Raw genomic sequence first — 16,877 nt, 5'->3', positions numbered from 1 at the left:
AATAGTGTAAGAAACTATCGTATCGAAAACAAAAAAAACCAGCTTTCTAAGTCTTATCCCATAAAGATATGTAGTTGAAAATCAGAACGCATTGGTTTCACGGGAGTTTTCCTTATCCACCTTGTCTCCCAATTATCTATCAACATATAACACCGTTTTTAAACCATACGGGACCAACAGACTCCAAACATTGAACCGAGGATGCGGTGGGCATTCCGTCCGAGTTAATCAATTGAGTTGAACAGACATTGACTAGACCTGCTTAGAAATTGGGTTTGAATAAAGAAAATTGAGTTTTTAACTACATATTTTGTGAGACTATGAGCCGGTTTAGAGTGTAATTTTTGGGAAGTATTATAGAAAAATATAAAAGAATTGAGTGGATAAAAGATAGAGTTGTATGGTGGTTAGCGAGTGGATAAAATAATTGAGTGTTTCCTAATTGATCAAAGATGGAGTTTTTCTTATGTAGTGGCTGCACCTCTTGATCACATGATTCTGGTTATCGATCTCTTCGATTTGGATTCCAATGTTATTCAAATATTTTTTATTCTTTCAGATTATGTCTTTCTTGTGCATTTCAATCTCTGCAATTTAATAATTGTTTCATAGATTGGATTTTGATTCTTTTTAGATTATATCTTTCTTGTGCATTTCAATCTTTGCAATTTAATAATTGTTTTTTAGATTGGATTTACATGTTTAGTTTTCGAGAGGCCCCTTGATCTGGACGCGAGGCTTGACAAGTTGTATCTCTACTCGATTTTGGGTATTTAATAATTTCATATTTTATTGCACCAATGTTTCTTAGATTGGATTTACATGCTTAGTTCTGGAGAGGCCCTCCTAATCTGGATTCGAGGCCTGACAAGTTGTATTTCTACTTGATTTCGGGTATCTAGTAATTTCATATTTTATTATGCCATTGTTTCTTAGATTGGATTTTGATTATCTTAGATTATGTCTTTCTCATTTCAATCTTTGCAATTTAATTATTGTTTCTTAGATTGGATTTACCTCTTTAGTTCTGGAGAGCCCCTTCTAATCTCAATTCAAGGCCTGGCAAGTTGTATTTCTACTCAATTTCAGGTATTTAATATTTTTCATATTTTATTACACCATTTTTCAACTCAATCACATCATATTTCAACTCTTGGTACACTATTTTCCAACTCAATTACATTAAAAAGCAAACTTGTGAGACCCCGTCAGCCCCTGATCCTATTAATATTACACATGCAGATTATATTATAATCAAAGAAAAATTGCCATATTGGTCTCTTAAATTTTTGGTAAAAGCTTTTTTTTGCCCATCAAAATTAGACTTAGTGAGAATAGTCCATCAAAATATAAAAAAGAAAAGCGTCCTTTTAGTCTGCGAGCTCATTTCTTCATCGGTTCTCTAGCCAAAAAGTGCATGCCTTTCTTAGGTACCCATAATTTAATTAGAAAAATGGGAACACAATTTATTTTCTTCCCAAAAAAGCACTTGACAATCATATGACCACCTCCTGAATAGGGAATTCTAATTATTATCCGCCAAATTCACAATCGAAAAAAGAGTAAACTAGAGATGACCTTTACACTTTCTTGTTCGATTATGGATCTGGTGGATAAGAATTAAGGTTCCTTTGCTAGAGGAGTGGTTATGTGATTGTCATGTCTTTCTTTTTAAGAGAAAGAAATTGTGTTTCAATTTTGCCATTGAAATTGTGGGAACCAGAGAGATGGTGCACTTTTTGGCATAAAATTGATCGAAAGTGAGTTTTGAGACTAAAGGGGCACATTTTTTATAATTAATTTTATGTTTATATCAAAACCATACAAATTTACACGAAATGTACTAAAAATTATACAAACTGATTTGAACTAGATAGAATTTAACTTGCTGTATAAGACAATTTATTATACACAATAATGGTTTCTGGATATCGATTCTTACATTTCTTCTGAGCTTTGATTTGCATCTTATGTGACGGATACATCGAATTGACTTCATAATTCGTACCGACAGATAATCAATAATGCTACCGGGTGATTCATGAGTTGATAAAGAATTCAGTGCTCTTAAGTGGTAGTTGCACCTCTTGATCACATGATTCTAGCTGTCGATCTCTTCGATTTGGACTCCAATATTTTTCCAATAGTTTTGATTATTTCAGATTATGTCTTTCTTGTCTCTTTCAACTCTTACAATTTAATAATTGTTTCTTAGATTAATAATTGTCTTTTTTATGCCAATGTGCTGAAAGAGAGGTACCAGTCCAGATAGACTAAGGTTCCATTTGATAAAACTGAATCTGAATTCTGAAGTCTGAATTCTGAAATCTGAATACTGAAACAATTAATTTGCTGAATTTTAAGCACTGAAAAAAATATATGAATGTCTGAATTTTAATGCTAAACCTATTTATACTATTTGATAAATATTTATAACTGAATGCTTAATAAGTTTAATTTGATAATTTTGCCCTTATATCCTTTCATTCAAAAAAAAAATAGAATCTATGATTTAATTAGTTTAAAATTGTTAGGTATGAAAATGACAATATTTATTTTTAAATCAAATTAATATAAAAGATTAAATATATTATATGAGGAGTATGGAGAATATGTGAAAGTCATTAAAAAGGGAGAAAAGAGAAACTAAAAATCGTTAGATAGAGAATATTATGTTGTTTAATTGGATAAGAATTATGAACATAATTAACAAACAAGGGTAGATTTGATAGATAAGATAAGATAGCTGAAGTAATTCTATTGATTCTTATCAGAATTAAGCATTCAGTTAGGATTCTTGTGCTGAAAAAAATACACACAGGTTCAGCACTGCTTAACAAGTTCAGCAAATAGATTTTCATTTATCAAACACTCAAAACATCTGAATGTCTGAAAAAATTCAGATTCAGCACTTTTTTATGTTATCAAACAGACCCTAAGAGTAAATCATAACTGAGGACAAAATTTTACTTCCTCAAGTACCAATTCAAATAAAACATTCAAATTTACCTAGTAGATGTATGCTTTCAAACAAAAAAACTGTATACCTTTAAAGCCAAAAAAAAAAACACGTGCAACTGCCTCGCTGAGGCTTTAGATCATTATAAGTAAGGCTCCAAATGACCTAACTTAGGTCAGTGTGTTTGGACAGTAGATTATTTGGAATAATTTTTAAAAAAAAATACTGTAATACTATTTGGATAAAATGTATGTGAGATAAAAAGATGATTGAAAAATATGTCGACGATGTAATAAATAAAATTTGACAAATAATTTACTATCCAAACAAATATTAATTTGATGATACCAATGGAATTTATGGGGTCTTAATTTGGCCAGGTCACGTGAAACCACTATGTTTTCAATTTCAACTATATATTTAGTGAGACAAAGAGTTGGTTTAGATTGTAATTTTTAAAAGTTATTATAGAAAAATATATTGTAGTACTTTTTTTAAAATATGTATATTATAATTTTTGAGAGTTTTTATATATAAAAAATATTATAATACTTTTCTTAAAATGTGATTTATGTAAAGTACAAATGTAATTAGAATATATAATGAAAAATTTTCTCATGAAAATTCACAAAAGTTTTTGGCAAAAAATGCAATCCAAACAAGCCTTGGTGAGCTAGTGATGGATGGGTCGAAGCTGGAACTCTATGATTGTCCGTCTACTTACTTTATAATTAAGGTTTTCTGCTAAAAATAAAATAATGTCTTAAGTACGACGTTGTTTTCTTGAGATTGACTCCGCAGCAGCCATATATATATATATATATATATATATATCTTCTCAGCACTAAGTTGGCTCGCATGTTATGGGTACTGTTTCTGTATAAAACAATTTGTTATGCTCAATAATGGTCTCTGGATATAGATTCTTACATTTCTTCTGAGTTTTGATTTGCCTCTTACATGATGGATACACCCAATTGACCTCATAGTTCATACCTGCAGAAAATAATCAAAGATATAATTGGTGATTTACGTGTGGATAAAGAATTGAGTGCTTTTCTAATTAATAAAGAATAAAGTGTTTCCTAAGTAATAGCTGCACTCTTTGAGATTATGTCTTTCTTGTGCATTTCAATCTTTGCAATTTAATAATTTTTTCTTAGATGGGATTTACATGTTTAGTTCAGGCCCTTGATTTGGATCTGGAGTTGTACTTTACTTGATTTCGGGATAAGTTAATAATTTCACGTTTTATTGCACTCTATGTCAAATCATTTACAATATATTTAAACTTTGGGATAATTTCAGATACCTTCCCTGAGGTTTCTGGCAGTCTCACTCCCCTCTCCTGTGGTTTCAAAAATACCACAAACTTCCTCTAAAACTAAATATGTAATGTCAAAGTAGACCCAATTTAAAAATACAAGCAATAAAAAATCAGTAGCTGGAGAGAGAAACAAGTGTATACCACAAATGCCCTTATTATCTTGCATTAATGAGCTAATCTCATATGAAGAAAAAGCAGGGAATTTAACAAGAATGAAACTTGAGGGGGTGTAAGTGAGACTAATGCATTCATTAAGGTCTGAACATCAGTAGTGAACAAAATGGAAGGCAACGGCTCTTTCTGGCAGTCATTTCTTGAGATTTCAGTGATTCACTTCGGCTGTATTACTGCTTTCATCTTTATTTCTTCGTTGCTTGCTTAATGATTTTGCACTTTAAAAATTTTAAGGCTATGTAACTTGAATATCCTTAGTAATCTAAGATCTTCATAGAGTTTGGGCATATTTGAGAAAAAACAAAGCATGAGCTTAAAAAAGGTTTTCTCAGGTAGAGAGGCGAAGATACGAACATGGAGTTTTGTGCTCCTGTCATAATTATTATGCTACCAAAGAATAAATTTGGCAGAGGAAGAGGGAAAAAAAAGTAGTTAACATGTTCATCTCTCTCTCTTTACTGGTAAGAGTATCTGCAGGGTTGTTTTCTTCCGTGTTTTTACTGTAATACTTTCTTCCAACTTCCTGCAGATTTTAGAGCTTCAAAAACAACTTGAGAGCCAGTTTGCACTGCGCCAAGCACTACAAAGGGCGTTGTGTCACAAACCTTCTTGCATGATTCCTCATCAGAAAACTCCATTTCCAAGGTTGTTCTTTCTCGTGTTGTATTCATCTCTTTCAGAAGGTTCTTTATCATTTGCAGCTCAAAACGACCATCTCATTGGGTTAAGGAGCAACTATCCACACTTTGCTTCATAAGATCACTAGAAAGTCATCATGTTGTGTTCGCCATTTCATTCTTCGGCATGGATTGCATAGACAAAGGCATAAAGGATATTATAGATACCTGCAATTTTGTCTTCTCCTTCATTTCACTGGACAATCCGTTACTCCTTTCCAGTATTATTGAAATAACATCTGGGTTACAGAAGCTTATAAAATACGAAAATCAGATGCTATTTACGAAGAAATGGTAACAATTAAGCTCCATTTTGTACTTCATGAAGTTATACAGCTCTTGATATTTAGATGGAGTGTCTATGATCCATATTTTGGATGATGTTGTTCAAGTTACTAAATTCTTTCCAGACCAATAAATTCACTGTATTTGCTTTCAGCCAGCTAAGGACCTTATAATCCTAGGTCTGCCAGCTAAGGATTCTAATTTATCGTTAATTACATTAATTGTGTTTATAACTAACTTAACTAAATTTTTCCAGATAATCACGAAATATTAACAAACTTGTGAGGGTATTTAAGTCTTTTTGGCAATGATGATGTAAGAAATGAGACCTAATATTCTGATAAGGGAGGTTTGTGGTATTTTTGAAACCATAGGGGAGGGGAGTGAGACTGTCAGAAACCTCAGGGGAGGTATCTGAAATTATCCCTTAAACTTTTGTTATACTATTTTCCAACCCAGTTACTTCAAAGAGCAAACTTGTGGAAAATAAAACTTGTCAGGCCCTTCCACTCCTGATCCCATTAATAGTACACATGCTGATTATATTGCAATAAACGAAAAATTGTCAAATTAGTTCCATCCAATTTTTGATAATTTTTTAGAAAAATCGTTCAAAACGTCCCTCACGTTTTATAAAATAACTTTTTTCTTCTCTCACTATTAAAAGTGTAATTTTACGTCCCTTACAAATTCACATTGGTCAAATTTGGTCACCACTTAGATTTTCGACTAGTTTTTGGCCGAAATTTATCACGTGCCTTGCATGTGATCATTTTTTAGGGGCAAAATTATCAAATCAAATTTTACATAATCTGATCTATAGACCCTTATATTTCACAAAATGAATTGTTTCATTTTTCACATTTTTTAAAATGAATTTTTTCATCCCTTATTTGATCATGTGTACGAATAGTTTTTTTTTTTTAAAAAATTCATGTATATATCTATTTGATTTCACTTCAACAAACAAATTGTAGTTGTACACATACTATTTAATAGATACATACATGAGTTTAAATCTAAAAATTTTGTTTTAAACCCATATATATCCATTTGATTTCACCATGTTAATCTATTCAATATTTGTGGCCTTTTCTCTTTTGGTAATGATTCATTTATTGAGTTGTTTAATAAGACCATTTAATTAATCGGTCCTAACTCAAATTCTATAGTCATGCTAACAAATTACGATTTAAATCTGAAATTTCTACTCGTCACCTTTTAAGACCAATAGTTAAATTTCTTGCCTTGTGATTGTTTTAAAATTTGAAAGTGTCAATCACTTATTTCATTTTGTCATACTTTTTCTTTGTTTATTTTTTTCTGTCCAAATTTAATTCAATATAAACACTTGATAATGTTTAGAATTAAATGTCTTCTTTGTTTTCAATTTCCGAGTAAAAAGAATTGAATGAGTGAAAAATTAATAATTTTTTTAAAATTTCTGTATATATCTATTTAATTTCACCCGAATAGTATGTTTAGACGAAATCAAATAGAAATATATTACATGTTATTTGTATTATTCAAATGAAATTAAATAGCTATATACATGAATTTTTTTTAAAAAAAGTTGTTCATACTCATGATCAATGAGGGATAAAAAATATTTTGTAAAATGTAAGGGCTGAAAAATTCATTTTATGAAATATAAGGGACGAAACAATTCATTTTGTAAAATGTAAGAGACGAAAAAATTTATTTTTGTGAAATATGAGGGACTATGAATCGGATTATGTAAATTTTAATTTGATAATTTTGCTCTTAAAAAATGATCACGTGCAAGGCACGTGGTGGATTCTGACAAAAAACTAGTCGGAAACCTAGGTAGGGATCAAATTTGACTAATGTGAATTTGTAAAGGACATAAAAGTACACTTTAAAAATGAGGAACGAAAAAAATCATTTTACAAAATATGAGAAATGTTTTGTATGATTTTTCCTAATTTTTTCAGTCCCTCACAATTAGAATTAGCTAAAATAGACCCTTAAATTAAAAAAAAATGCATCATTTAGTCATAGAGCTCATTTTTTATCAGTTTTTTGACCAAAAATGCACACCTCTTAGATGCCCACCATTGTGATGGCAAAATGGGAACACAATTTATTTTCTTCCAGAAAAAAAAAAAAGCACAAGACAATCATATGACCGTCTCCCGAATAGAGTATCCTAATTGTTTTCCACCAGACTCTTGATCAAACATGAAAGGGTAACCTGCAGGTGACCTTATGCTTTCTTAAAGTGATGGTTTAATAGGTGATGATTTTTACCAAAAATTAATATAAACAACCACCTAACATCTGTTGCTTAGATCTGCAATAAAAATTGCAGGTTACATCCATTTGCTAATGTCATACTAATGCAAATTTTTTTATTCTTTCCTTTGGGGGAAGAGCGGGAATTGTTCCCTAAAATGAAAACTTTTCCCTGCAGAAATACTCTTTAAGATTCCACATCTAAGACTCTCCCAAAAGTATTCCCAAAGCATCACTTGGTGGCTTGCAGCAGGAAATTGGTACCTCCACAAGGAGCAACTAGAAACAAAAACTTCCTGTGCTCAATAATTCATATTGCTTTAGAAATTGTATATGCTTCTGAAAGAAGTTCTTAAGGTAATCTTGTGCATGACATTTCCTGTTTGATAGTCTTAAAATTAAAAATTCAAGTTTCATACATATTCTTACCTTAAAATCAGCAAATAAATGTAGATTAGTCCACCCAAAAAAAAAAAAAAAATTGTGCCGGGCTTTGTGGATCAAGGGAGTACTTCACCATAAAAGCAATTATGAGTCCTGTAAAAAGCTCATCTTTTGTTCAGCTCTTCATTAGTTTGGCACTAAAAAGTAGTTGAGGAATGAACGTCAACAGGATTGTGCGATACAACCAACAGTGGTGGGAGGGAAGAACATGGATACAGAGGGAAAGACGGAGAGTGAGAAGACGAATATGGCAATCGCGACGGCATATGATGCCCATTCCAAAATACTGGAGGAAATAGCTGGCGGGGATCACTTTCACATCGGCTTCTATGACTGTAGCACCATTGTCCCAGGTTCTGATGTCCATTCTGCTCAGACTCGTACAATTGAGGCGGCCCTTCGTTTTGCCTCTGTATCAGGTAACCCCAGTGACGGAGCCAGGATTTTTTTTTGGGGGGGGCCAAAATTTTTTCCTAATAAAATTATCTTAATATATTATGTTCAAAATAACTTTCTTCTATTTAAATATATGACATCTAAAAATATCAAATATTAAATTTAATTATAAAGGTATGTCTATTCATAAATATGCGGTATAGTCATAACAAAAATTAACAAAAAAGATAACGTTTGATTAAATATCTTATAACATCACAAACCATCCAATTTGCACGTTATGAGAAGATGCTCTCCAATATGTCACCTATGCAATATATATATATATATATATATATATATATATATATATATATATATATATATATATATATATATATATATAACCATGTAATATAAATGTAACTATTTTCAATTGAAAAAAAGATAAAAGTTATGTTAACATAATTTGAAATTTCAACATCTTTTCTTAGAAGTAAATTGAGCTCTACGTTCTTTCATAGAACTAAATTCATCTATGATTGAATCACTGCTAAATTTTTCAACAACTTCCTTTTCTATATACACAGTTAGACAATCATTCAAGAAATTATCTTCCATCTTGTTTCGGAGCTTTATCTTGATTATTTTCATAATTGAAAATGTCCGCTCTGTAGTTGCAGTTGATATAGGAAGAGTAAGAACAAGTCTAATAAATCTGTCAATAAGAGGATATATCACTGATTTTCTTATCTTCACCAAGTCTTGACATAACTCATGAATACCAAATAATTCTTGCAATTGATGATGATTTGGAATGTCGAGTTCAAAATATTGAAGTTCTATTCTTAGACGTACTAGTTCTTGCTTTTAACAATTATGAATTGGGTCTATTTAGCCCATTAACAATTATGAATTGGGTCTTTTTATTCTAATACATCACATTGGGTCAATTTACTATGGAACATCAAATTATATGTTTAATTTTTGAAAGTTAAATAATTAGTACAATAAAAAATAAATAACTTTTTCTGAAGAAAAAAGGTAATTCAAAGATGACTAATTCATATATATATATATATATATATATATATCTCAACTCTCATAATATAAACTAAAATTGTAAAAATTTAGAGGGGGCCAATTTTATTTTACACATATTTACATATTATGAATTAAAATTTTCAAAACTCATGGCCCCCTCTGTCCCCTCTTGGCTCCATCATTGTAGGCAACTCTGTACATGCACATACGTGTATGGATTGCATGTTTGGCTTGAATTGGTGTCTATTCTCTTCGTGTATAAACTCTCTTGGTTAGCCTAATGTATATGTTGTAGGTCTATGGTATAATACTGGTTTTACGAGAAAACAAGTTAGAGGCAAATTTATCAATAGGATCAACTTTACAAGTTGGGGGGGGGCTTAAGCTCCCACCAGCCCCCCCTTAAATCCGTGGCTGGGTAACCCCACCCCTCCCTCCTCTGCTAATGTATATGCATTGACAGCTGAAATACAGCTGAGCTTTTCACTGGGTTGGAGATGCCCATTAAGTTTCGATTCTTGACTTCGTTTTGTCATTTCCCATGACAATCAACTTGTTTTAGCCTTTTAGGTCGAAGATGTAGGGAGTCAGAACGGTAGGCAAGGCGATGAAGCTTTGGAAAGAATCTTTGATTCATGAAGTCAACCTATACAAAGTCCTAAAGAATTTAGACTGTGAGGGTAATCCGACGCTTTTAATAAAAAAACTTTTGGGCAATAGAAGAAATTTAGGGGCAGAGCTTTTGATCTCAAAGCACTTTTAGCCAAGTTCAAAATTAGTGATTTTGAAATAACTTTTGTATCTCAAAAAAATAAAATTTGACCACCTTATCATGAATTTTGAACCAAATAAAGTGATAAATATATTTCAAATAAAAAAGGCACTTATATAATTATGCACTCGAGCAATATAATTAGAAACTTAATAAGTACTTTTTTCAAAAAATCTACCACGTGAAATACTTTTTAGTATGCTTCCGTAATCCCAAATAGGAACCTTATATTACAGAATTATCTAAGATGAAATATTATTCCTCGGCCAATAGCATTAGTCATGAATCTTATTTGAAACAGGAATATTCTATACTATGCGATATACGACTTATACGACAAACGCAAACTAAATTATGATTCATCTTCTTTATTTTAAAAATTCTCATATTTGTATCTGTCCCTCACATATATCGTGATTTTCAATAGCTTTTTGTAGGTAAACTCTTTAAAATATTATTCCTTCACCAATTCCGTTACATTAGTCATGTATCTTATTTTTCGTATCACAAAATATTTGTTACCTTTGAGAAATCAACACATAATTACACTGGTATCACTCAAAATTGGGTTAATTACAATTACCTTCAATGAGATTTGTCCTAATTAAAAAAATATATATCTTGTGATTTTATCATATCACAGCCGAGTCCCTTGAGAGCAAAACATTTGTCAAATACGCGGCCCCCTCACATAAGAGTTGTTGGAATTGCTTCTTATATTAGCAAAATCAGATATTTCCAGAAGATCCTAAGTACTCATTTGCAATACAAGCTAATTACAAAATTTAGCCGTTGACGTTTGTTCAGTTTTGTAAACTAACGTTTGAGTACACGTAATTTTGTCAAATAGCCCTCTTCCCCACCCCACCTAACCACAAAAAAAAAAATGAAAAAAATTAGTCAGTTGCTGTTAACTTGAAGTTATGTCCACAATTATTAAATCTAATCAAGCCATCCAGCCACGGACAAGGGATAAGGGCTAAGTTAGTGGGATAGTGGTTCAATTAGTAAGTCACTGGTTAAATCGATGGAATTTTATAAAGTAATAAAATAGCGTAATGAAATTATTGAAAATTAAAAGTATGAAAAAGTAAAAAGATAAAAGCTAATATGTAGATAACTCCAACTTGTTTTAGCTTGAATAGTTTTAACTTTTAAATCACATTGTACTCGTCCCAATAATGTCATCTTTTTGCTTTTATATTTTAATAGGTTCAAACCATAGTGTAGTAGAAGTGTATTTGGCAGTTCTAATAAATCGATCAAAAATTTTGAAATAATGTGTAAGTATACAGCAAATGCCATAGCATTCTCTCTTGAAAGAAATTTTTTTGCTTATAATAGTATTTTGGGATTACTTCTCCAATAAATTGTTTTTTTTTCTTTTTTTTCCCCAAAAATGCCTAGATTTTTGGCCTTCCAATTTAACCGCAAGCTTTCACCAATCTTAAACGAGTGCCTGCCTTATCCAGTTAATTGGTTTAATTAGACCAGCCTACCACCCTATTAATCGATTTAATTAGCAATGTTGATCGAGTTTAATAACTATATTTTTTTAAACAAAGTCAATGAAATTGGCAAAATAGCTATTACCTTAGTCCATTCTACCCTTCCATTATTGCGGTTTACTATCGTTGGAGTTTTGGTTGTCGCAAAACCAAAACTACGTGATTTCACCGGCAATATCCTTCGGTCATTGATGTCTGGTTGCATAGACCGCCATTTATGTGTCCTTGATATTAACAATTTTTCTTCATGTTTATTTATAGGTAAACAAAATTCTTTTTAAAACTAAAATATTTGACTTTAAATCCCAAAAGAGTGGGATGCATCCAAATTACTCGATTGCTACATTACACATAAATTTTAACTGTTTTTTTTTTAACCAAAAAGCATTTCTGATTGGAGATCGAAACAGAAATTCACGATAAATGTTAGGTCTGGTCCTAAGAAATAGATGAAACAGAATAATAGAGTTTTTGGCAACTCAATAATGACAATAACAAAACAAATAAATCAAACAGAAAAATACGAAATTTACATGTTTCGGTCCAATTGATCTATATCAACGGGTTAAGAGGTAGCAGATTTACTATAACCAAAAGAGAGAGTACAAAACTCTAAGAATAATTCCCAAATCCAAAAGACACTTAAAACTCAAAATACAAAAGAGTTTAAATAGCACTAAATGATTAATGGCCCAAAGGCCCATGACTTGCTCTTTTGGTTTGATGCCAAACCAAAACCTCTCTTAGACTGGGGCGTGGGCCCCCGAAAACTTTTTTGGACTGGTGCATATGACACTTGAGCTGATACCCTTAGCACAATTAAACTTACTTAAGTCTATTATATTTAAAACCACTAAGATGAGATATTTCTTTATAAAATTCCCGATGTGGGATACAAAGACATACTTAACAATAAATACTTCTTTAGAGCTAAGAAAGAAAATAAAACTTTCAGTTCAAGATAAAAAAGGACCATTTTGAATTGAGCACCAAATTCGACACCACAAAAGGACATGCAGATGTAATTGAGGATAGTCAACTTTGGGAAGGATCTGAGCAGTAGTTGTTGTAGGCCTATAGGCAACAAAAAAGAAAAAAGAGAGCAACACTTTTTTTTTTGGGTCTTTCCTTTTCTTTCTCATTTTTAAGTAGTTTTACTTTTGCTTTAACTTTCTTCACAGTGGTTTTAGGTGGTCCTTTATAAATATTTGGCTATTTAAAAAAATTAGATTGCAAATGGGTCAAATTACAAGATTGGTATTGTAAATTGTACAAGCGTGAAGCAATGTGAATATATATGGAGCATAGACTTTTTCTTTTTTTTTTTGTTTGAGCAATTATAGGCAATTTCTGCAGTTGATAATCTAGGTTTAGTTCATGAACACCTTGGAAAAATAAATGGTTTGATTCTTTTTCAACGTGTTTATTTTCTTTCCTAGTCAAACATGCTCCTTATAATTTCTAGTTTTTCTCCTCTCCAACTTGGCCATTTTTTTGTTTCATTCCTTTGTAGTGGTTAACTAACCGCCATTGTTTATCATGGAATAATGTGTAGAGGATCCATCTAAGAAACCAAGAAACATACTTGATGTTGGCTCCGGTATTGGTGGCAGCACCAGGTACCTAGCAAGCAAATATGATGCTCAAGCTAAAGGCATCACCCTAAGCCCTGTTGAGGCCGAAAGAGCTCGCGTTATAACTGCTTCCCAAGGCTTAGAAAGCCAGGTTTGTATGAACTATACGCATTACAATTTCCAATCTAGTCTATTTCCTACTAGAATATCTTGGAAAAGCCAGGTTTGTATGAACTACACGTGTTACAATTTCCAATCTATTCTACTTCCCACTAGAATATGATTTTCTTATTGCTTCTCACTTTGCATTCTAACTTTTGTTTTGAACGATTTGTATGCTAAAATTATTGAATTGCTAAACCACCCTAGCCGCTTACACTTTTATGCAAGTAGCAGTAAGTACATATTCTGATTTTCCATTTATTAAGGAATAATGACAGAATATATGAATAGGATTATTATCACTTTACCCCCTTAACGTTTGGTACTACTATCAATTTCCCCCTTAACGTTATTTTTTAGTCACTTTACCCCCAAGACTAACGGTCAAATTTAACGGAGTTTGTTAATTAAAGTGAAAAGACATGTCTAACTCTTAAAATTATTATCACTTTACCCCCATAAAATATAGTCTCATTATCAATTTACCCCCTAGAGTTATTTTTTAGACAATTTATTCTACCATTAAACGAACTTAGCAAGTTAAAAAACTTTAGAAGAAAATACCCTCCTCTTTGCATAATAAAAATAATAAAAAATTTAGAGTGACTCTTTTCCTTTTTAATATCAAGAAAAAAGTCAAAGTATTAATTTCTTTCTTCTTGACAATATTATTAGTATTGAAAAAAAATAGAAAGATGGAGAGGGGGAGAAGGAGGGAGAGAGCTCAATTCATTTTTTTTAAATTACAAATAAAAAAGTATTAAATACTTTTATTATTTTAAAATTATTTCACTTTTTTGTTTACCATCAAATTCCAATCCTAATCTCGACAACCTTAAAGTAATACGATAATGTTAGACTTTTCTTTATTTTCTTTTTTTGCAAAATCTAATTTTTTGTCTCCTTCTTTCCTATCTCCTTTTCTTTTCCTAGTATTAATAAATGTGAAAAAAAGAAATTTGAAAAAATCCTTTTATTTTTATGTTTTTCGATCTCTTAAAGTGAAAAAAAAGAAGAATAACCATTCCAACTTTTTTATTTTTAATTATATATAAAAAGGGTGAATATATTTAAATTTTTTGACTATACTAGTTAGATTAATGATGAGGTAAAATGTCTAAAAAATAATGTTAGGAACTAAAGTGATTGTATCACTGTAATTTAAACGAATAAAGTGGTAATAATAATGTAGTAATGCTATAAAATAAAAGGATATTTTTGTCCAAAATTTCTTAACATGTTGAGTTGAATTACATATGGGGATAAAGTGACTAAATGATAACGCTAGGGGGTAAACTGATAGTAGTGATATAGTTTAAGAGGGTAAAGTGATAATAACCTTTTTGGAAAAATTGGCGAGTGTATATATCCTTACTATACTAAAAGCGCGAGTTTGAGTTGCTACAGTGCTCATGGACCGGTTATCCGGTAATTTTGAGCAACTTCAGTGGCTTTTTCATAGGCAGATAGACTGGTTATGCTGTAAATTTCGACAATTCCAATGGCATTTCATAGGAATTTGTTTGGGCTTGCCCTCTTGCTCCAGAGTTCAAACGCTAGACTTCTTTCCCCTCTCCCTCCAGTGGCATTTTTTAGGAAGCATATATGTGCCATATATAAAGCTTGATGCCCTTTACGGTGTTGTATTGTTAGTTCTTTCTTCTTTTTATTTTTTATTTTTTTTGCCTTTATTATAAAGGATAAAATGGATTTATTCTCTAACAAAATAATAAAACAACAATTTTACTATAACTTCGAATCTTCCCGTATTTTTACGTTCAATTTCTCCATGTTTATCTACTATATTTGACACACATTTCTTCAATTTTTCTTTATTAACATCACCGAAATTAAGCCCATGCACTTGTTTCCCCTATAATACTTCACTTTTATAAGAGAATTATTATTACAAATATTTTTATTCTAATTAGTTATACACATATCTGAGTGTGCCTTAATCACTATTATGTATAACGAGAAAAGAATTATTGAACATGTTTGAACTATTTCTTGATAAGAAATTTCAGAAAAGTAATGTACTACCAACCTTTAGTTTTAGATACTTTTATTCGTATTTTCTTCATTCAGAGTTTTAATTTTTGTTTATATTCTTAATTAGGCTTGCTATAAAATTGAAACCTAGAAATTGGAACATTCGATTTGTTTTCTTAGGGTTTGGGTGTATGTATGGTGGAAGTTGGACCAGTTTTGAGTACTTCAACTTTTAGATATAATATGGCATATCCATTATTACCCTCTTTAGTTCTCTTCGTGTAAGGCATTAATAGTGCAATATCATGCAAGCAAACTTTTCTTGCTGCAATAGAACGATGAAACTTGGTATCTTTGTGTTTGATTCACGTTGAAAGCAGCATCTTACATTTCCACTGTTTTGAATATGTAGCTTTACGAAATATTCTTTAATTATCTTACATTTCAACCAAGAGTTTCAGAATATACAGTATACACTGAGTTTATTTGGATGATTTATTTGAGATAATTACTGTAGCATATTTTATGATGTGATATATGTGAGATAAAAAGGTGATTGAAATTTGTGAAGCAAATTATTTTTTTCAAATCATTTCAATCCAAACACACTCACTATCATTTTTGGATACATGTCATATATACAAAAGTTGATATTAGAATTCAAATTTGGATTAAATAATATGCATTAAAATGTGAAAATGTATACTGTCAATATAAACAATAGGGGTCCTCCTGTTTTGGAAAAAAAAATTAAAAAAAATATGAAGGAATCCTGTGGCCATGTAAACATTTTTTCTTTTTTTTTTCCAAAAGGATAAACTTTCTTCATAAAAAAAAAATATGCAATTTAAGAAATGGATTATAGTTTTTAAACTTTTACAGTAGTCCTAATTTTTCTTTTGAGCATGAAAAAATGACTCTATAAATACATATTTTCGGATTTTAAACACGAGTTTGTTACTAAAAATATGAAGGTATCCCGTGGCTGTGTAAATTTTTTTTTTTTTTGCAAAAGGATAAACTTTCTTCATAAAAAAAATATGCAATTTAAGAAATGGATTATAATTTTTAAACTTTTACAGTAGTTCCAATTTTTCTTTCGAGCATGAAAAAACGATTCTATAAATACTTATTTTTGGATTTTAAACACGAGTTTAATTTGTTACCCCATTTGTAAAATAGATCCACCGCCTAAATTATGGGCAACTTCGATGGTTTTTGCATTCGTGCTTCAGTTGTGTGCTTGGTCAACTTTGGGGGCTTTTGTGTTTGTGCTTCAGAGTTCAGATGTGTATTTGTATATTCATCGTATAGTTGTAGTTGCTTGA

The 16,877-nt window shown here is 30.9% G+C and overlaps 1 protein-coding gene across 1 annotated transcript; it reads left to right on the top strand.

Moving 5' to 3' along the window:
• The first annotated feature begins 8,156 nt into the window (after positions 1 to 8,156).
• Positions 8,157 to 16,877, top strand: LOC140009760 (gamma-tocopherol methyltransferase, chloroplastic-like). Its single transcript, XM_072056063.1, has 3 exons — positions 8,157 to 8,541; positions 13,377 to 13,546; positions 16,785 to 16,877. The coding sequence occupies exons 1-3, from the start codon at positions 8,331 to 8,333 to the stop codon at positions 16,875 to 16,877; spliced, it is 474 nt and encodes a 157-aa protein (XP_071912164.1). The 5' UTR covers positions 8,157 to 8,330.

The sequence above is a fragment of the Coffea arabica genome, chromosome 6e (genome assembly GCF_036785885.1).
Source record: "Coffea arabica cultivar ET-39 chromosome 6e, Coffea Arabica ET-39 HiFi, whole genome shotgun sequence".
Taxonomy (NCBI): domain Eukaryota; kingdom Viridiplantae; phylum Streptophyta; class Magnoliopsida; order Gentianales; family Rubiaceae; genus Coffea; species Coffea arabica.
This window is presented reverse-complemented; position numbering and strand designations above follow the sequence as displayed.